Here is a 21432-nt window from a genome sequence, read left to right as displayed (position 1 = left end):
AGTCCCATATTTTGGTAAATAAAGCTCAGATGATTTCTTGTGATTTGCATATTGCTAAAATCCCAATATTGTTGAACATATGTTGTTTTTCTGTTTAGCTGCTCCTTTTCTCTCCTTCAATCCAATATGCAAGGCTTTTTTTAAGAAAATGTCAAATGTTGAAAACAACACTGATATCTTACAAGTTTCCATCTGGACAAAGATATATGTCTAATTTTTTTACTCTCCTTAGACACTGGTTGGAGGCATAGTACTGTTAGCTGAATTTAACTCTGTTTCTTAAGCTTGCATTATTAATTTTGCATCATGATAAGATATTTATTCAAAGAGGCAACTAGTTCTTTCTTTTAAAAGTGATGTTATTGCAGAAATGACCACACTTTTTTTCCCCAAAATGAAGTTATGCAAATCTGATCGACTAAAGTAAATGTTTCATAAAACCAATGACTGTTTAAATTGTGGGACTAAATTGTTTGTATATAAATATTACCTTTTATATTTCATTTGAGTTTTATGTAGATGAACACATTACTTTAATGGCCTGCATTTACAGAGGGAGACAGTGAGAGTCTGACTCTGAAATCCTCAGCAGCCAGATGGCTGCCTTTTCTTGCATGAGATTAAAAGATGTTTCTCATTCACAGCCCTGCTTCGGAGGCAAATTAATATAGCCAGCTAAATTGCTTGTGTTTTTGGAATAAAATTTAAAGAGAACTTTTTAAAGCAATTGGTGTCACAGGTTCCTAGAGCAGATTGCTCTCCAGGTACAGCATGCTGGTTTTAAACATTCAGTAATTAATGGAAAGTATTCCGTGTTAATTGACTGCTTCAGGAAAGGGAAATATAATGACTCCTTATTAATCATGAAAAGAGACATACAGCACGGAGGCACTGCAATAATTGCACTAACGGTTGAGAAATGTTAATTAATGAAAAGAACAATGATGTAAGAAATTAGCACCATAATGCTTGCTGCTGATGGAGATTCTGCTTTAAACACATTATTTAGCATGGCAGCCACTGGATGATGCCTTAAATAGCAGGCAACTCATACCCTTTCCTTCAGTCAGCTACGGAGTTCCAAATGTTGCTGGTGTTTTGGTTTTTAATGAGCCAAAATATACTCTCCAGAACTACATTTTCTGAAGCATTTTCAGTTTGAACTCCTGAACTCAAAACTATTCAAACAGATTGACTGGTTTTGACTTACATAAAAATATTATCAAGTGTAAGAGAACATGTTAGCATTTGTGTGGAGGAGAAAAACTTCTTAAACGGGCTGAACTGAATAGGTTTGCCAAGAAGATAACTGCAAAATTACTTCTTCCCCCTTTTTAATTTTTCCACTTTTTAACCAATTAGCTGTCCCCTGAAGAATTTAGAGCAAGCGTGCTGTCATATTTGTGTCTTGCTTGATGTAAAAAATCATAGGCTACTAAAATGCAGAACCATTCTGGCAACTAATCCAACACCAGTAGCATGGAGCTCACAGTCATTAACAGGCAGAAGGCCCCAAGGTTTCCACCACTGCTTTGCTGCACCTTTAAGACAGCAACAGGGTGAGACGTATTCATCACTCCAAACATTTTAAATCAGGTCAAACTATTGGTTAAAAATTAATTTCCTAAAATTGTAAGTCCTTCTTTTTCTCTATTCAGGGCCAGGATTTAATTCTTATGAATGTCTTCATATATTCATGGTCATTTCTGCAAAGAAATGTCAGCCTGTGAGGCATTCAAAAATTTTGTGTGAATTTTGGCCACTTAAGTCTTGTGTTAGCTTGACTGTATGACATGGGGATGGTAATATATGACAAACGGGTAGAGTAGTAAAAGCTCTCATTCTAGCTCTACCATTGCAAGTGAAAAACTATAGACGCAGGAAAAAACATTAAAATTCTGCTAAAGACACACTAAACGAACATCCATTGAACACAAAATGCTTTGAGAAAGAACAGCTCCCAATAAGAAGTCTCTGCTTGTAGTGACACAAGACAGAAATACATCCCTTAAGACAATGGCACCACAGCAATCGAAAATCATCACAGAGGGGGAATCAGACCATGGGTGTATAATAACCCAGCAGTGATTTGTGTAGCATAGGACAGGGCCAGGAAAGGTTTCATCCCTCATCTCTCTAAGCCATGTGCTGCCCTATGCTGATTTTTCCAGGGTAGCTCTACTGTGGCTATTCCTCCATCCATGTGCTTTATTGCTGCTGAATTTCTCTTTCAGATGGAACATCCTCGGGCTCCAAGGTGCTCTCCTCAGCTCCTTCATCGAACCCATGTACTTGCACAGCATCATTGTGGGAAGCCTCTACCACACTGGTCACCTTTCCCGGGTAATGAGCCATAGGATAGAAGACATTGGTCAGCTGCCAGCTTCGTACCGGCGCAATCAGCTGCTTCTCAGTGGTAAGCAAACACCTGCCTGCCAGACAAATGATCCCCTCTCCCATCACTAACTGTGCTGGTCACCAACAGAAAAGTTTTTTGGGTTTAAGCAAACCATTATCTCATGTCTTCTTTTTTTTCCCCTGGAGAGTGTGAATTTGTAGAATGAAGAAACTGTTTAAATCCAGGTCTGTTTTTCATATGCAGTGGCCAAAAAAAGGATCAGTAGTTGATACAAGCTGACTAGGAGAACAACCACTGTACACTGAACAAAGTGGGGGAAAAATGTGCCACCACTTTTCCTAACCAGTCCCTGTCCCTACCCCAGGTCTCTGGTCCTTCTTCTCCATCCCCCTTACTCCCACTTCTTTAACCCCCATCCAGTAATAGCACTCCAGCCTCATCCCAGCAAAATCCCATGAAATCTTGAATGCCTTGAGGTCCTCATGAGGCATGTGAGTGATAAGGGCCACCAGTTCTGCATCAGATTAGATCCCTATTTTACTCTTAGACTTCGATAATTGTTCTTTGGGAGGATTCCCTGAGACACCAATAAAATGTCAGCTTTACAGAGCTGGGACGTCAGGAAGCTTTAGTGTAGTACCATTGCCTTTCAAAGTCCTCTAAGTTCCTCAATCAGGAGAGTGCTGGTTTATCCTTATCTATTTCATGGGCTTTTTTTTTTTAATATGTCCTTGTGACAAAATTAGTTTGGCTGAGGCAGAAGTGATAGTTTAGCCACTGGGGAAATTCTCAGTTTCTGTGTGGTTTAGTACATCTGGCAAGTGTAATATTCATGTAGGTGTTATGAGGCGAATAGGTCAAAAGGCTTATCTTTATTTCAGCAGCTTATCTCCATTTTTTAACTCTTCAGTGCAGCTAGCCAAAGACCGTGCAGTGCAAGTAGGCAGGAAGCTGTGCTCCACACTCCCCCTCCAGTCTATATCCCTACCTGTCCCACCTACCCTGTTCCAGCATGGACATGACCCAGCCCCCTCTTCCTTCCCACATAACATCGTGGCAGGGAGGAAAGGACTCGCAGCTGGTCAGGAAATATCTCCCCATTTCCCAAACCTGACTGTTATTTTGACAATGCAGCCCTGGCTGCCAGAAGCCTCTGCATCTTGCACTGGGAAAGCGGATCTCATCCTGTGCCAGCCCTAACTCGTTATAAGTGCTCCCATACATTAAGATCAAAGGCACACACACCACCACTGTGTCTGCAGGATGTACAGGGAAACCCACTTGAACTGTGGGAGGGCTGAAAACACATTAGAGGATTTTATAAGAGATTTCACCACACAACAGCTATTTCTTTGCAGGGCTGGCCTTGCAGAGTAAAAGCAGTGGGTAATACTTGGCCCAAGTGTGTATGTACGCCAAGAGTTGTTGCCAGAGTTTTCAAGGCAATTCAAAATGCATCAGAGGGGCCCTTGTGCCACTTTAAACATCTGCATGTTTCAGGGCTGTCTTCCTCCTTCCGAGAGACTTCTGTCTGGAAAAGGATTTGCTTTGCTTTTGGTTGTGTTTGTGAGTTTTCCCCAGCCCAGGAGCAGTGGGAGGAATCTCTCTCTCTCTCTGTCTGCACTGTTTTTGTCTCTAAAGCCATTATTTGTAATCTTCCCTCCCCCACAAATCCCAGGGAGCCAACGCTGATTAAAACTTACATTGCTGAGGCTTATGCTGCAGTTCTTTTTCCTGGGAAACTGTGCTGACAGCATATCCAGTGACTAAGGAGATGGACATTGAGCAAAAGACACGCTGAATGCATTAGAAACCAGACCTCCACAATCTCAGCCAGGCAACTCCACCTCCCATACTTGTCTCAGAGATCAGACCAGTCAAGGATTGCAGGAGTCCTTAAATTATAGGGGTGTCAATTATTTTGTCACTTGATCATAGCGGTACAAACATTTCAACGGAGAGGAGAGGCATGGCGTGTGATTAGATATCCTGAGATTAACTCCTTGGCTCCACTGAAAAATAATCAGTGAGGTTTTCCACTCACACCAGTCCCAGCGAGATGGAACTCCACTCATTCACTGATATTACTCTTGGGTGTAATTTTTAGAAGAAGAAAAGCCCTGGGTATTTTTTATATCCTCTTTTCTTGAGACTGAGGCTGTTCTAAAGGGTATCCTGAAGAGACACGAGGTTTTGCTGGGAGAGAGAGGACAATGAGGACAGATTTTAGTTCATATCCCACAGTACTCAAATTCATATTATTTGTGCAAAGATGTTTCTTTTCCTTCCAGTTTCTATGGCCTTCTATTGTACTCTGTCATGAGGATTTTAAGGAGGATGTATTACATAAAGGAGATAAAATCATCTAGGTTATTTGGGTGTTACTTTCCAAATAAAATTAGAACCATTGAATCAAAAGGAAAATCTGGAAGAAGTGTTTAAAAACGATAAAAAACCAACAGAGAATATATCTAGGCTCTATATTTGTGTCTGTCATGAGTTTCATGGGTTTTTTCTTTAAAACATCTTCTCTTGCATTTGGAAAATGATATGAAAATATCTTCTACTTACCTAAATACGTATACTTATATATGATAGTGGGAAGAGAAAGCATGAAAGCCAAACCAGCCCAGAGGGTTTTCCAGGTACTGGTACAAGACTGGACTACTCTCACAGTCCAAGACCAGAGGGAGGTCCTAGGCTGGGCAGGGGTGCACAGCCCCCATCTGATGGGCATCCACAACCTGCTCTGCCCTCCGTGCAGCCTTTCCTTCTGGCCACTGCTTTCACAACATTTTTATGTATTTAGTGGCCTGTGGCAATTTTTCATGGCAGAGTGTTTGCCATCATGTTTTTTGGCACTCAAATGCTCTAAGCTTTTGGATGCTATCTTGACAGAGAGTGATGCATAGTGTCAAACAGCTGATTTTGATCTGTTTGCATATCATTCTGTGTAGAGGCGCTCTTCAAGCGCCACACAGCTATCTGATTTTCAAGCTCTCAGTTTAAATCCTGTTGCCTAGGTGAACCGGAGTTTTAGATGCAGACTGATCTGTTATCTCAGGGGGGGAAAATTGAAAGAGGTATTAATACGACATGAATGTGTTTACAAATCCTGGGTGAGGTTATGACTTAGCTGTAATTCTCTTCTACACACGACAGTGAGTTCAGTCCCAGTGACTGAGATGATTTCTGCTGTTCCAGCTTTGTCACCAGTACAAAGTAAAAAGTGCTTGCGCCATATAATTTTTTCCCTCAGTGGCCACCTTTCTGTCTCTCTGTGTGCTGAGTACCATCTGGCTCTTGCAACTCCCTCTCAGAGCAGAGGTGACCGGGGAGAGAGCGAGCATGTCCCTCACTGCCATTGCTTCCCATGATGCAGAGGGGGCCCAAGTAAGACACAGGGGCTACCTGCAGAAGCAGCATCCTGGTCACCACAGACCCTGCACAGCCCTCTGCTTCTCTTGTGGTGTCTCTCAGCAGCTTACCAAGCTCAACACATTCGGCACAGCAACAGGTGCTGCATTCCCACCAGCTCCCATCTCCTCCCATTCTGCCTGAGACCAGCACATGCTTATGGTGTGAATCTGTTTTGAAAATGAGATCCCTGAGTGAGAAGGGGCACTTTGGAAAGGAGGGGCTTTGATGTCTTTTCTTTAATTTCCTTCTCTCTGAACAGCTCATATCAGCACTTCTCGCCCTCTGCAAAAGTTCTTTGTAACTCTCTCAGTAGAAAATTCAAAGGACCTCTCTCTGCTTCCCTGCACCCAGGAGCAGTGAAAGCAGGTCCCACCAAGCTGTGCAAACCATGAGCTGTCACTGGAGCTGCTGCAGGCAGGGGCTCCAGCAGGAACTGCCATTTGGAAATAAAGACCCAGCCCTGGCACTGTCCTGTGCCAGCGTGGCTGTGCCAGGCAGCTCCTGCCTACCAGCACAGTCCCCACCTGCCTGCTCACCACACTGGCTTTTGTTTTCCAGGTTTGCAGGCTAGTGGCCCATACAGCAAATTAGCAGAGAGAGACACAACAGCTGGATCCAGACACATCATCCCATGTTTTCAAAAATATTCAGACTGCTTCAGGTCACTCTGTTTTTTCCAGCCTTGGAAGCTCTGAGTGTTGATTCTTTGCTCCAAAAGCACTAATGAGCAGGGCAAGGCAGAGCTCGCTTGCATTTATCCTGTGCTGGAAAAGAAACCAACCAGTTCCTTTATTCCTCTTATTTTCTTGCAAAGGCTAATCATTCCCTTGTTTCAGGTACAAGAAATGAGAAAGCAATAGGATTCATGAGCTACACTAAATGGTTAAAAAGAGACAGGAGTTTACCTGATTAAAAATAACTCATGTACATACCAACTCCTGATCTTGTAGCCCTGGTCTGCATTTAGAACCAGGGGAGATCTCACCCATGATGCAGTGGTTTAGTATGTAGCTCAGATGTCCAAAACTGTCCATGTGAATGACACTAAGGTCATGCAATCACTTCAGGTGACTGTAAACCTTATCACTGCAGCTGTCTAAAATTAAATAAGATTCATTCCACCTAAAGATGTCCAAAATATCACTGTTAGGATACTAACTAGTTCTTGAAGAGCTGGTGTTCCCATACGGGGTAAGAATCTTACAGGCAGACACAGGGCTGGGATCAAAACTATTCTGTGTAGGTCTTGTGATGTCTAGAAGGTAATTATTAACTCAGGTCTAACAATCTCTCTGTGATGAGGAAGTGTATGTTTTGTATTTTCTTATTCCCTGTATATATCCCCTGTGATCTCGACATCCCATCACAACAAAGGCCCTAGGAGCTCATAGCAGATAAATATGCCAGCATACTGTGGAAAGCTCACCTGAAGGGACACATGGCAAAAGCACTTTACTGCTTAGTTCCTTTTAAAAAGCTGTTATCCCATTAAAGCCTTTCTGAAAGATTTCACTCAGCAACTGTCACACTGCTGTCAACAGCTCACACTACAATCCAAAGGCTTTCCTTAGGCTAATGAAAGGTTTGCCTGCAAGGTGGAAAAAATCTATAGGAATTGCTAAATTATGTCTCTGCAAGGCAGTTGGTCTGGTAATGTTTAACCAATGGTGACAAGAGCACGTGCAGTCCACGATGCCAGCAGGTTCACTCAAGGATGTCCCATGCGCCACAACAACCCGCCACATGTCAGCACCCTCTGAGTGCTTTGAACCCTGGAGGTTACTGGTGTCCTTCTCTCCTTCAGGGATTAGCCATGCTGACGCCCGGCAGCCCGGAAAATCTCCCAGCTTCAGCGTGAACTGGATTGTAGGGAACACCGATCTGGAGGTTATCAATGCCACGACAGGGAAGAGGACCTGTGGGGGTCCCTCACGGCTCTGCAAGCACATGTTCTTCACTCGCTGGGCAAAGCTTCATGGCAAGGTAGGTCTGATGCACTAAGAGGCTTGTCAATAATTGTCCTGCAGTCCATGTAGAGTGAGAGAAGGTGAAGACGAGAAAATATTATTTTATTAAGTGCCAAAACCTCCTTCCTAGTGGGAAATGAGTGGAAACAAACAAGACAGAGCAATGGCATGGAAGTGTGGAGACACTCCCATCAGTGAAGTCATTAAGGAAGGAAAATGAACCTGCAGGGTGGCAATGTTTGATGACAAGCCCAAAGTGTTGTTCTGCTCTGCAGGAGATCCCTAGGGAGGGAGGCTGATGGCATGGTCTGTCCTAGCAGGGACTCTGAGCCTTGAGGTAAACAGAAGAGACTGACCTGGGCTTTGTGCCCAGGGCTCAGTCACAGTTCAGTGACACAGGTCCCAGCCTATTTCCTGCAGAGAAGGTGGAAAGCAGGGCGAGGAGCACTCCTGCCACCCCCAGAATGGAGTGATCCTCACAGGAACAAAATCAGGGCCACGGCTGGAACTATGGCCGAGAGAGCTGGACTGCATCTGGCTCACACCAGAGATGAGGTCGGGGTGAGCAGAAGGCTCACAGGTGGCTGAACTTGTGGCTGAACAGAGCACTTTGCTCTTGACAAAACAGCGTTTGATAATGTCATCAGTGTCCACCTCTGGGGAGCAAAGAGAACAAAGAGGCAACCAGAGAGAAACCACTGCTACCAGGCCAGCTTGTGGCTGGCACTGTCACCCTCCCTTGCTGACTGGGCCAGTACTGCCCCAGCCAGTACAACTCCATGGAATGCTGGCACACGCAGATGGGAGCAGATCATTGCAGGCTGCATGTTCACGTTCTCCTTTAATCTGTCTCTCAGCATCTCTCCTGTTTAGAGGGAAGGAAAAGAGTGCTGTTTGCTCACCAGGCTGTGCTTTGAGGGTCCCTTTCCCTGTAGGGTGCTATTCCCCTATCATGTAAGCATTGAGCATTCATCCAACTGCTTGTTCCAAGGCATTTTTCAGACTTTGGTTTCTTTTGCAAAACATCAAAGCCTCACTGCTGGATTGGCGCTGTAGAGACTTGGGCAGGAGTCCATTTATTTAGTTATTCTGCAGAGCGAAAGGTGCTCGCTCCTGCGTGTCCTTCCAGGGGATGAGGGGTACTGGACACTGGTTTGGCCTGAGGTATCTCCTGGTGGGTGACTCCAGTGCTTGAACAGAACACTTGGAATTCCTGCACCAGCACAAAACCCGATGCCTGATTTCTGCCCCGTCCAGGGCATGTTTCACAGCATTTTCACCAATAACAGGTTACAAAGGTGAAATGGTAGAGTGTGGAAGGTCTTCTGTCTCTTGGCATTACTTGGAAGCACTGAGCTGCTCTGCTTCCCTGGCTAAACTGAGTACATTCTTCAAAGATCTCCAGAAAGGATTTTTTTTCCTTTTTGTCCCTAAAATTCATCTTAGCTGAGAAATAGCGTCCTGCCTTTTTAGAACACACCAAGATTTGCTACTGCCTATGCCCAATCCAAGGCAAAGCTGTTCACCCCTTTGCTCCTTGCAATGGCTCAAAACCATGCCATTGGCATTTATTGCTCCCCTGTTTTTTTGGTTGTTAAACTAAAAGCAAACACACAAAGCACAGTGATAGTTTGTTTTCTGCTTATGAAATGTAAGAAGATTATACAGCTATTGAAGCCTCCTGTTTCTTTTGGCTCGTTGGTTGTTTTTTTTATTATTATTTCATTTTTTTTCCCCTTTCCTGATTTTTGTTCTGCAGCTGAGCACACGAGTACTAAGCCATGGAGACATGCCATCAGTGTACAGCGAGGCAAAGCTGGTGGCTCAGACGTACCAGTCTGTTAAGCAGCAGCTGTTTAAAGCATTTCAGAAAGCTGGTCTGGGCACCTGGGTGAAGAAACCCCCAGAGCAAGATCAGTTCCTACTAACTGTGTAAATCACTCGGCATCTTTGCTACACAACTGGATCAAATCAGCTGGAGAGAAGGCGAAGCAGGACGCATGAGCAGAGAGAATTGAAGCAGTCTGAGATTTAATAGCAACCTCCATTGGAATATTTGCTTTTAATTCTGTATTGGAAATACATAAGTAGAAAGGTGTCTGATGCACTGAACTCAACCTTAGAAAACTGATTTTTCATGATCCCTTCCCAAGAACGTACCTGCCCAAATTACAATGCCATCCCCACCAAGATTCCGCTTTTCATTGTTTATTGCTGTTGGTTATTACTGATTTGAGGTGTTAGTGGATCTGATCAAAAACAGAGTTTGTTTTCCCTCACACAATCAGTGCAAGAGTCATCACTGAATAATGGAAAATAATGAGCAGAGATGGAAGTACCCCGGGCACACAGCATGGCACCCAATAATCTCAGAGCACCCAATAATCATTCACAATAAAAGGTGTTTAACCTCTATGCAAAAATCATTCTGTTAGATGCCTAAATCTGTGATAAAGAATTTGGACCTCAAAGATAATGAGCACTTTTAAATTCCATTTTCCACTGCTGGCTCTGAGCACAAAGCCAGGCGTCAGGATGCCCTTGGTTTTTACACATATTCCCTCTGACGCCCTGGACAACCACTTCCCACCAAATCTTCAACTCTGGTCACAAGCCTCTGCATGCTGCAAATTTTACTTTTCCAGGCTCAGTTCATCACACATGCCCTTTAGACACCAGCCAGGATGCAGATCCTTGTCAAGAGGGCAATTCAACCCTGCGCTGCCTGAAGACCAGTCTGACGATGCTGCTGGCTCTGGATCTTCAGGTAGCTGCCTAAAATCAGGCAGGCTATAGTCAGGACCCAGAGCTTCAGATTTGCAAGCTTCTGATGATCCACAGCTCTGAATTAAGTGGATGTGAGCTCAGGATGCTCCATGCATCTGAACAATCACTGGGTTGGGTACCCACAACTAAGACATCTCCAAACGAGAGAGCACATTTGATACTTGGCTCTTTCCTGCCTCAGTTTCTCCACCTGTCAAATGGGGATAATACTGCTTAAATGCTTCACATCTAAGGAATTTGGTAGGATCAAAATGCCTGGTCATATGCAACAGTGTAAGCCAGATTCTGTCACTTTTGCAGTGAGTTTTACCTCCCCATACAGTCCAATTGACATAAGCACAGCAGATGCAACTACAGGCTTGGGTAAGGTCTTACTCAATGCATGAGCTTTCAGATTCCAGCTCTTTGTAAATGCCAAGTATTATTATTATTATTCATGTTCATCTGCAGCCTGAAAAGCAGATGGAGTTTTTCACTTAGGAGACAAGTATACCCCAACAGTTAAATATTTTTTTCATAACTGTGGCTGGGTCTGATACAATCTCATCTTTGAACCATCCCAAATTTCATCAGAATGCAGAAGCTACAGTCATGAGAGAACTGAGCTTTGGTAGTCCCATTGCAAAACCAACCTTCAAATGCCCTGTACATTTCTCTAAGTTTTTGGGTTTTTAGATTACAGGATTTGCGGGTATATGACTACAGTTTTCTTTTTATTCCTGTGATTCTCTTTAAATCTGTATATAACATGCTGCTACTGATTTGTGATAATTGTCTTGGTATTTTCTCAGAACTGTCAAGCTGAGTTACTTTTCAAACAACACAAGGCTCATATTTTCCATGTAATTTCCTTTACACGGGAAACTGTTCCTATCAATAAAGATAGATGCTCTTTGTATAGGGTTTATCATGTTTGGAGAGCCATATACAGTAAATACATTGTTTATTGATGCCCACAATAGAATAGCTACAGTATTTTGATGAGATTTTATTTTTAGATTATAAACTACAAGATGTATCTATAGTGTCTTGTATAAAAACAATTGTGATAAACTAGAATTTTTAAATTAGATAAAACAAAGCTCTCCCCTTCTAGAAACCTTTTCAACAAAATAATACATTCCATATTAACTACCAAAAATATTTAAAAAAAGTATCCTTAGAGTAGAAATAGTTTAAAAAAAAAAAAAAGAAAAAAGAAAAAATCAACCAAAAATCTGAGATGTTTCAATAATGGAAACACCTTGCAGTAATCACTTTCTCAATACTTTGACCACTTTGTAAGTTCTGCTGATGAACATTCAGAATATTTTTGGCACCTTCTGGAGCTTCCAGGTACCTCTACATGGTCCTGTCCTCTAACAAAGCTGTCACTGGTGCAGACCTCCAGTGTGATCTGGGCACCAGAGGGGCTGTGGGCAGGTGGGGGGCCAGGCCAATGACTGGAGGTGTGGGACAAGCTGCTGGTGACATTGGCAGTGGTGGTTCCAGGGGCTGTGGCTGCTCCCACCGAGGGAGAGAAACCACAGAGCGACCAGAGAGGAGGACAAGATTTCTCATGCAGAGATCCACAGGGCAGGAGGAAGCACATCTTCTGCTTTTCCTCTCCAAATTTGTCCTTATCTAGCACAAAAGAGACCTCAATGGCTCTTCCTTACATCTCCCTGCCCTCATCCATTCTCCTCCAGCTGTGGCATGACGTCAACTGAATTAATGCATATGATTCCACAGGCTGGTGTTGCAGCTACTGTGACAACAAAGCACCATGCCTGGTTATTTTTAAGGACATAAAGAAAAGTGCGATGGGACTGAATTAACCTTTGTTGCAAGAAATACATAAATGCAACCCTGGATTCAGCTGCCAGAATGAATTTAATACTGGGGACCAAACCAAGTCCCCCCTGCAAGTGGGCATCATCTCATCTCATTGAAGGCAGTGGAGTTGCACCTGCGTGCACCAGGGTTGAATATGACCTTAAATATCTGTTTCTTCTCCTTATGTGCAGCAACAGTGTGATGGGACCTCATCCCAGAAGCACACATGACCTACATGCAGCATTTCCTGAAGCAAAGGAAAAAATGCTCAGTAGTAATTCTGCAGTGAAGATTCTGTACATAATACGCATGAGTGAATGGCAATACTGTACTAATGGATGTACATTTGTAATATTTGTAAAAAAAAAAAGAAAAAGAAAGACAAAAGACAACAAAAGAAAATAAATCTGAATTTACATATGTGAATTTGCTGCTAAGTTCTGTAAATTGCACTTCAGTGATACCTGATAAGTGAATGTTTCTGTTAAGTGAATAAAACACCAAGTAAAATTGTTCTTTCATTGTTTGTTGACCATTTTTCCCTATGATTTAGCAATCAATTGGAACGTGCTCCAGAGTGCTAGTATGTACTTTAGCACACACCTACTGTAGATCTACAGACATGTTCTTATTCAGTTTGGATTTGATGCATTGTGGGAATGACACCCTTGTATGTCAGAGAGAGGGATCTGCCTGCTTATGTAGATGAAGCCATAAAGGGACATAGTGTTATCCTGGAAGAAGAGTGAACTGGGTACATCTCTAATTTAATTCTTCCAGGTTACTCTCAAAGATCTTTCTTAATAAAAATTAAATACATTTTTGCAAACTCACACTACACGGGACTTGGTGTACAAATCTGCTTAAGAAAACTGAAGTGATGAAGAAAAGGTCAGTACCTCTCTGCAGATTTCTGCTTCATTGATGGAGTGGCCTTGGATTACTCCTGCTTTGAACAATCAGTATTCAGCTACAGCAGGCTAATGTTACACTGAACCCAAACCACACCATCCCCACAAAGGTTTAACATTGTTGTATGAGCATCACCTGATGCTTGGCCAGTCCTTATAGAGGTCATTGGTGTTACCAAAGCATCCCAGGCCTTTCAGCAGCACTCACTGTCAAAATATGAATATACTAACAGTGAAAATTGTCTAAAAAGAGATTTCCCCATCCCTCTCCTTGTGAAGATTTGGTTCCAAAATGAAATTAGGACCAGCAGATCTCAGGGAGCCCCACCAGCTCACTGGCCCCACAGTTCCTTGGTTGCTCTCGTTGAAGAAGTTGGTGCCGGACCCTCACAGACCATCCCATGGGTTTCATTCCCCAGCAGGGGCTATACTTAGCTTTATTTTCAAGTGAAGACTTTGCTGCAGTTGTATTTCCTTAGCTTGGATCTATGTCATTAGGCGTTTGGGCAGGATAAGGAGGAGGGAGAAGAAAGCACTGACAGGGTGAAGTTGTTTGTGTGGAAAAAAAGTCACTGTGGGCTGACCTGATTCCATCAGCCATGGTGGATTTTTGCCTTGAGCAAAAAAAGCCACAGGTTCTCAGTATTTGTCAATCTCAAAGTGTATTTGCACAAATCAGTTTTACTGCTTTAATTGTATATATGTAAAGTAAACCCCACCCATAGTCTCATCCTTACCACAGCCTTCCTACCAGTAGAATGGTCACAGCAGTATAACACTGTCTTAAAGAGACAGAAGAGAAGCAACACCAGTGGAAAGGCAGCTTGTGGCATTATCCACCCTCAAGATGATGAGCTTATTATTTTTGTGTTAAAAAATGTGAACACCCGAATTCTTCACTTGGCAAAAGCCTCGCACAGCATCAGCTCTCTTTGCAGAGGGGCTATGGAGGGGACGTGCTGAGATCAGCTTTGGTCATGAAGGGCAAAAGGTGGAGGTGAGGAGGTCTCTGGGGGGCTTTGCACAGCCTGGCAGTCCCTCAGCCCACTCCTGGGCAGTATGCCCATGGCTGGGAGCACAGCAGAAGGCTCCCAGCCTGATTTCTCCTCCAAAAGTAGCTGCTACTGCCTGACCATGGCACACACTGTGACACAATTTGGCTGCTGAAAACAACTACAAAGCAGTCATTAGGGTGAATTGTATGGATGGATTCTGTGTTTAATCTCATTAAGTTTAAAGGCTAAATACCAGAACTGCATTTAGAACTTTACAGGTGTTCACCCCGGTGTTATCAGGCACATTTATTTCTTTTCCAACTGTATATTGGAAAAGCAAAAGCATAAAACATGAACAAGATGATATATTGACTAATAGAGGGTTTCAGAGAAGTGCCTGTTTCTAAGATAAAACAAATAAATCCTTCCACTGCAGTTAAAACTTGATAGCCATGCTCGTGTGTTGAAGAATGAAATGGTAATTTAAGAGCTTTTTAAGCTTTTTGATTCATTACCATTATGCCTACTGTCCAGCCCCTTGATTACTTTGGCTGGTTTCAGCTTGATCATGTGGATACACGAGTTTAGCTGGAAATCTGAGTAAAGTCAGAGAAAATCTGAGACTTTTTAAAGAGTAGTGACAGTCTGTTTGGATGCAAACAGAAAAAAAAAAACCAAACAACACAAAGACATACAAGCAAATGCACTCCCATAGATACATGTGGTTTCTTAGTACTCCAGGTCCTCCTGAATAAATGACGTGGCCTTGGAGAAAGGGGATTAATAATCATCGTCTTTTCAGCAATGAAATAGTTCTGCTCAAATGCTTCATTCGGCCTGGCTTTCCTGGTAATTAAATCCTCTATTAGAGAAGTTTATGTTCTATTTTATCAACTTCCTTTGCAATGCAGAATTACTACCACTGGACCATTAAAGTCTTGTTCTGCCATGGAAAGGAAAAAGTCCTGTTCGTTCTCCTCTGGCATTGAACAGATGCCTTTACAGCCTATAACACTGTGAAATTATCCAAGCCAAGAGGAGACAAATCCTTCCTTTACATTCAAATTTACCAAAAAATACCTCCCTCAAAGGAAAATAAATATGTGAAGAATGGTACCTACTGCTGTATTTGACCAGTGCCTCTGACAGGCTAACTGGTGCCTACTTCTCCATCTCTTGCAACCTCAAAGTCATACTCAGGTGTTTGCATGGGCTTTATTTGACATACCATGAAGGAAGTGGTGTAGGTGCAGCACCCTTCCTTCCCAGCACCACCAGCCCAACTACACCCAGCCCTGCCTTCCATGGCACACTCTTTACTACTAATTGCTTTTATTTCATTTTATTTTAACAAGTAAATTCAGTTGTTTACTCTTTTAAGAGTGTTAACTCTTAAATCTATAAGACAACACATTTTTACTGTGGATTCTAAAGTAATTTTTTTTTTTTAAAGCAAATAGTTTATTCACATCCTGGTCTCAGTGGTTAAGGGAAGTATTTTCAGGAGTAACAACAGCACCCCCTTGTCACCACAGGCTCCTAAAATTCTAACTATCACACAAAATAGTGGGAGGACTTGGGCTCCTAAATCTCAGGTTTCAGTAAGAGATGGGCTGATATTCAAAAGGGACTTGCTAACCTAACTTTCATTATCAACTCTAAACCCCACATCGTTGGGTACCAAATCCCTGCTCAGCCTCTGATGTTAAATGTCCTATAGAGTCTACAAATCTTCTTCTAGGCATGCCTTGACTTGGCTGCCTGGTCTGTGGTCAGGTGCTGAGCCCCACCATGCTTTGACCTATCCAGATCCATGAACTACACCTACACTTTCTACCTGTGATCCTCTCAAAGCCTCTACAAGATCACATCCCAGCAAAAGAGGAGGGTTCTTTTGCATCGAATGACTCAACTGATAAACCCCGCAGGCTGCTGCCTAAAGGGACAGGCAACCACCAGAAAGTCACGAGAGAAAAAAGCTGTGAAGAGGATGTGCCTCATGCTTATATCATTTCACAATATATTATAATATAATAACCTTTTGGCATGAGAGAGAACAAAAGAGACTTGATAACATAGCTGGTTTGGGGATACTTACCTGGGAAAGAAGAAGACCTGAGTTCTTGTCTAGATTTTACCCTCTGAAATGAGGAAGAGATGAACAAGTGAAGACCACCAGAGGGGGGAGCAGCTTCCCTCCAGTAACAAGTTCACAGCACAGGAAATTGCTCCAGGACCATTTTCACCTTAACCATTTCACCCACCCAGAGGACAGGTGCTTAGTTTGAATCCATTTTGGATCCATAAGGTGATTCATGCCACTTAAAACAGTGTCTAAGAGACAAGGAGAACTTGCCTTCTCAAGGGTCTGCTTCTCCCACTGAGGAGAGAGGGAATCTGGACTCCTGCATTCAGAGGGCTGGGCACGGGGAGATGACTACCAGCGAAACTATCTGCAAACCACAGGACCTTCTGTTTCTCCATTTTAAAAACCAGTAAGTATTCCTTGTCACAGGAAGCTGGCTTTTGAGTATTAATAATATCAGGCTGTAAGAAAAGAATACAGTATGCATGTGTATATATATATTATATATATATATATATATATATATATATATATATATATATATGTGCAACAGATTGACCTGCTTTTAACATTGTGTGAACATTTTCAAATTCTATAAAAAAGACGTTCCAGCCATCAGTTTTGGTGGTTGACTAAATTAATATATACTGTGCCTATTCAGAGTTTTGGTAAAGGACTTTATTCTTAACATAACTTTGCTGCCATTGACATCATTGTAAGAGTCATTACTGGCAGAAAGCAACAGGGTTAGGTGGATACCAGATTCATGTTTCAACTTGAGAGCTAAGAGTATTAATTCCATGTGAATGATTTTTTGTGCCAAATCTTCATTCCTAGCCCAGACACATCTGTACACACTGGAAAACCAAAATCATACATCACTGCCATCTGAGCTTTTGCATTAGAATTTCCCTGTGGTGGCTCAGCATTTCCCAGACCTAAGTTTTTCATCTGACCCAGTACCTCTTTGACCCTCTAACAAGTGAAAATACATCGGAAGAACCTTTCTCATTATTTGGGACATTTGCTGTAGTTCAGCTCTGTTTTCCATGTGTGGCTTTCCTAAAATACTCTTTTATCTTCTTTTTCAGTTACTTGAAGGGTGAGGCACAGAGCAGAAGTAGCTAAATTGTACATCTATTTGTCTCATAACCTACTGGTCTTACTTGAAGAACTGTGGCAAAAGAGAAGACTGAATCATTCTGAAAATGACCCCTTTTTCACTCAAGGAGGGATGTGGAGATCACTCTATCCCAAAAATGTTAGTGACATGCAAAAAAAAAAAAAAAATTTGGCTCACTAAATGGAATTGTCCAGCTAAGGTAAAACTCTGCCACCTAAATGCAAATCTATGACTTCAAAGGACTTAGACTAGTGCAACTGAGCAGAATTCAGTTTATGAAGGGAATTAGGGGGTTAAGGTCACAGGAAAAAGGTACATGAAAAGGCTTCATCATTCCCTCTCCTTGTACTTTCACAGAGTAACTCAATGATTTGCACCACTGAGCGCCCAAATCAGCCTGTGAGTGTCTCCAGACAAGGCTGGCTGAAGATTACCCTGTGAAATGACATTAAACTGGTGAAGCATTTTAGTGCTTATGGGATTGGCCAGGGAGTGCCATACTTTACTCCTGCTGCTAATTTCTCTCCTCCTTTGTCATTCTTCATGCAGTTTTCATGGGGAAAAAGCTCTATTCAGCTGCTGCAGGTAAGATTAGACAAACCTTCCTGGGAAGATGGAAAGGACAATGAAGTGTCATCCCCTCATCACAGCAGAGCAGTGCCTCTGTCCCAGGATCAGGTCCATAAGGTCAGCTTAAGTTTCCATAAACATGCTTAGTTACTGCTGCTGAGCTTTTCTCCTTGCCAACTCTCACTACAAATTTACCTGACAGAAAGATGCACAATGATGTCCCAAACCAACTGTTGTCAGAGCCACAGTGCCACTGAGGTCAGGCGCGTCTGTGTTCCCCTGCTAGCACTGCCAAGTGCCTACTGCTAATATAGATAAATGTAAAACAACACATGGAGAAACAGTAAACCAAACTAAAAATACAGCTTGAACTGAGCAGTTCTGTGTGTCTTTTACAGGGAGGTTTGAAATAGTTCCTGACTTCACAGTTATTCTTATTACTGGGTGAATAATTTGACAGCCCTTTCAGCCTTTAACCTAACTTTTTTACTGCTAAAGGCGTCCTAAACCACATGGGGACAAATTGCTGCAGAGATGCTTGAGTTACTGCTGCTGCTTGTCTTGTGCCTGCAGCAGCTGGAGAAGTGTTCATGGTCCTTTGCCTCCACCCAGCCCTGCCTGTCAGCTCCCCCCACCTGCAACAGGGCTGCAGGAGCCTCCATCAGAGGTGATTAACGTATTATTGCCACCCATGATAAGATAGATCACGCTTATGAGTCATACTGGCCTTCAATATCTGCAAGCCAGAGAAAACTGCATTAATTTATATTCATTAAAATAAATTAACAGACTAGAGCCCTTCAGTCCTTCGCCTCCTTCTCCGCAAGCACTGGCAGCAGCAGACGGCACTGGGGAAATGGCAGGAGTTGCCCAGGAAAAGCAAGCAAATAATCCAGCTGCCTCCAGCTTGGTAGGGCCAGCCTTTGGTTTGCTTTCCAAAGGAAAAAACTCTCAGTGTATCCAAGGAGCTGCTGCAGCCCATGGGCCTGGAGCTTTGGCATATATGTATGTTTGTGTTTGTATACATACTCATATTTATATATATTTGCTTAAGGACTCCATCCTGTGTGCTGAACTAGGACACTGGTGCTCCATGGCCCATCAGCCCAGAGACTCCTCTCTCAGAAAAGGTGGAGTACAGGGCTGTATATCATGCTGTTTAAGCAGTAGCTTTACTTGCATTTAACCCAGGACTACCTCTGAAAAAGGTATGGCCCCCTAAGTCTCTGGCACTGGAGTCCAGGCAGGTCCCCAGTGGTGCAGAGCAGGAAAGCTGATCCTGCTGAACACCTGGTATCCTTTTCTTTCTCTTTTTTATCCTGGGATATTCTTTCAGAGTGGATCCAAGTGTTCAGTCTGGTTCATGACAGCACTACACGTGTACCTGTGCCAACACGATGAAGGGGGCTAAAAGGAAAGCAGGAGAAGGAACCATTCTGTGCAGTGATGGCAACACTACATACACAGGTCCCCTTACCCCCTTTTATCTACACTCAGACCATCAGCCCTCACCTCCCTGTGAACACATTTAACTGAAAAGCACTTGCAAATGACCCTGGTATAACACACATGTTCACTTGTGAGGTCTCCGTATTTGTCAGAGCTCCCTACTGGGGAAGCTGCTGTTCTCCTTCTGATGTTACTTCTCTCCCTTGGAAAGAAACGTCATTAAATGTCTACATGTTTGCAGACTAAGAGACGCAAATGTATCAGGAGAAGCTGGAGAGCCTGTACATTGCAGCCCAAGGGCGTGGTGCAGGGGGTCATTCTTGTTTATCTGCGGATGGGGGTTCTTGCTGCCTGTTCTCACTGAAGTATAATGGAGTGGTTCTTCAGGCAGGCACCGTGACAAGAGCACCTGCATTTAATACATTTCTGTCAACTGGAGAATTGTGTGTATTCATGGTTCTGGCCATTTAATGTATTTTGGATCTCTGAGACTTTCCACCTCTCAGCATCACTCACTACTCCCTTCCTGCTGCCTTCCATAAAGCTAGAGCAGGCATATGCTGCAAAGAAGGATGGCAAATTTATAACCCAGGAGAAAGCAGGAGGCAAAGGCCTATTCCCACATGCTCCTTTCCAGGGTTCAGAAAAATCATACGAACCTCCTTTTTCTTCCACGTGGACAATAAACACTGAACTGTTGTTGAAGTCTCTTTATGAATGTGCTTGGGCTAGAATTGTAAGCGTCAGACTAGGAAACAGAAGAACTTTTTCTTCCCCACACCTCTAGTCAATACCTGCTCTTAATCAATTAAATCAAAAGTTGGAGCCAATCTTCTCTACCTCTCTTTGTGTACATTTCTAAAGGGCACAGCCATGTGAAGCAGGTTCAGTCATCCTCCCTGCTTGCTGCCCCAAAAAGGGAAGAATCCCTTTTGTGCCTCTCTCCACCTTCCTTTCCCTGCTCCTGCCTGCATCTACCACCCTCTCCCTACCATCCTCCCAAACTACTTCAAGTCACTAAATGGGCAGAAAACTGACACAGAAAAAAAAAAATAAGATAAATATCTCTTAGGCTGGGAAGTTGAAGTTGTTTTTCCATGGGATCAGCATGTTGCAGAGCCGGGGAGGGCGGGAGAGGGATGAGGATGGGGACACAGAGAAGGGATTTTCTTTCTCCGTGGCAAAGAGCCATTTGCTCTGTGGCTTCCTCCTTAAGCACCAGTAGGTTTTGCCCTTTTTCCCCCCACCTTTCAACATTGCATGTCTCTGTCTTTCCTCACTTCCCCAGAGTGCCCTGGAGCTGTCCTGGGACATCTCCAGCCCCATGGGGAGCGATGTGGGCACTCAGCACAACCACACCTCTGCCCTGGCAGCAGCATCCGGCCGGGGGAAAGGGGGAATTGGCTGAAATACCAGGGATACCCTGCCCCAGTGAGTGACCAGCAGTGCCATTTGCAGAGATGCTGGCAAGAACAGAAGTCTTTTGGAAATGCTGATGTCAGTGCACAAGATGGTTTGTGAAACAGAAGTGACAGAAGGACCAGCCTTGCAGACTTTCCTGCCCCTCCCAGGTCCTTTCCTCTCACCTCCTGAGTGTGCCAGAGCCCTTCTAAGACATTTCTTTGGCAAGGTTGAAGATTTTATGCCTAAAAATACATTTTTATGCATAGGTAGGATGTTTATTGTTCCTAATAGACCCATATTAGCTGTAGTACGTCTAATCCATCCCCTGTCCTTACCTGAACAGTACATATGCTGATCCCCTACTGATGGGAAACTGAGGCACAGAGTGCCAAGGTGGCCACACCAAAGTTCTGCTTCCTTTCAATACAAATCAACCTGGGAAAGACAAAAAAGATGGCAGCAAGCCAGAAAGGGCTTAAGATAAAACACATTAAAATACATTAAAGAATATTTAAATGCAAAATCTATTAATTTGTCACATTGTGT

The 21432-nt window shown here is 43.2% G+C and overlaps 1 protein-coding gene across 1 annotated transcript in view; it reads left to right on the top strand.

The window, feature by feature from the left end:
• ADARB2 (adenosine deaminase, RNA specific B2 (inactive)) overlaps window positions 1–11724 on the top strand; it is a 303731-nt gene extending 292007 nt beyond the window's left edge. The window contains exons 8-10 of the mRNA XM_017819415.1: window positions 2235–2416; window positions 7584–7762; window positions 9506–11724. Coding sequence (XP_017674904.1) covers window positions 2235–2416; window positions 7584–7762; window positions 9506–9682 — 538 coding nt within the window. The 3' untranslated portion in view covers window positions 9683–11724. The remainder of the gene's footprint in view (window positions 1–2234; window positions 2417–7583; window positions 7763–9505) is intronic.
• Window positions 11725–21432: the final 9708 nt, after the last annotated feature.

Source organism: Lepidothrix coronata, unplaced genomic scaffold (genome assembly GCF_001604755.1).
Source record: "Lepidothrix coronata isolate B3197 unplaced genomic scaffold, Lepidothrix_coronata-1.0 Scaffold74, whole genome shotgun sequence".
Taxonomy (NCBI): domain Eukaryota; kingdom Metazoa; phylum Chordata; class Aves; order Passeriformes; family Pipridae; genus Lepidothrix; species Lepidothrix coronata.
The sequence above is the reverse complement of the archived record's forward strand: the minus strand, read 5'-3'. Positions and strand labels throughout refer to the sequence as shown.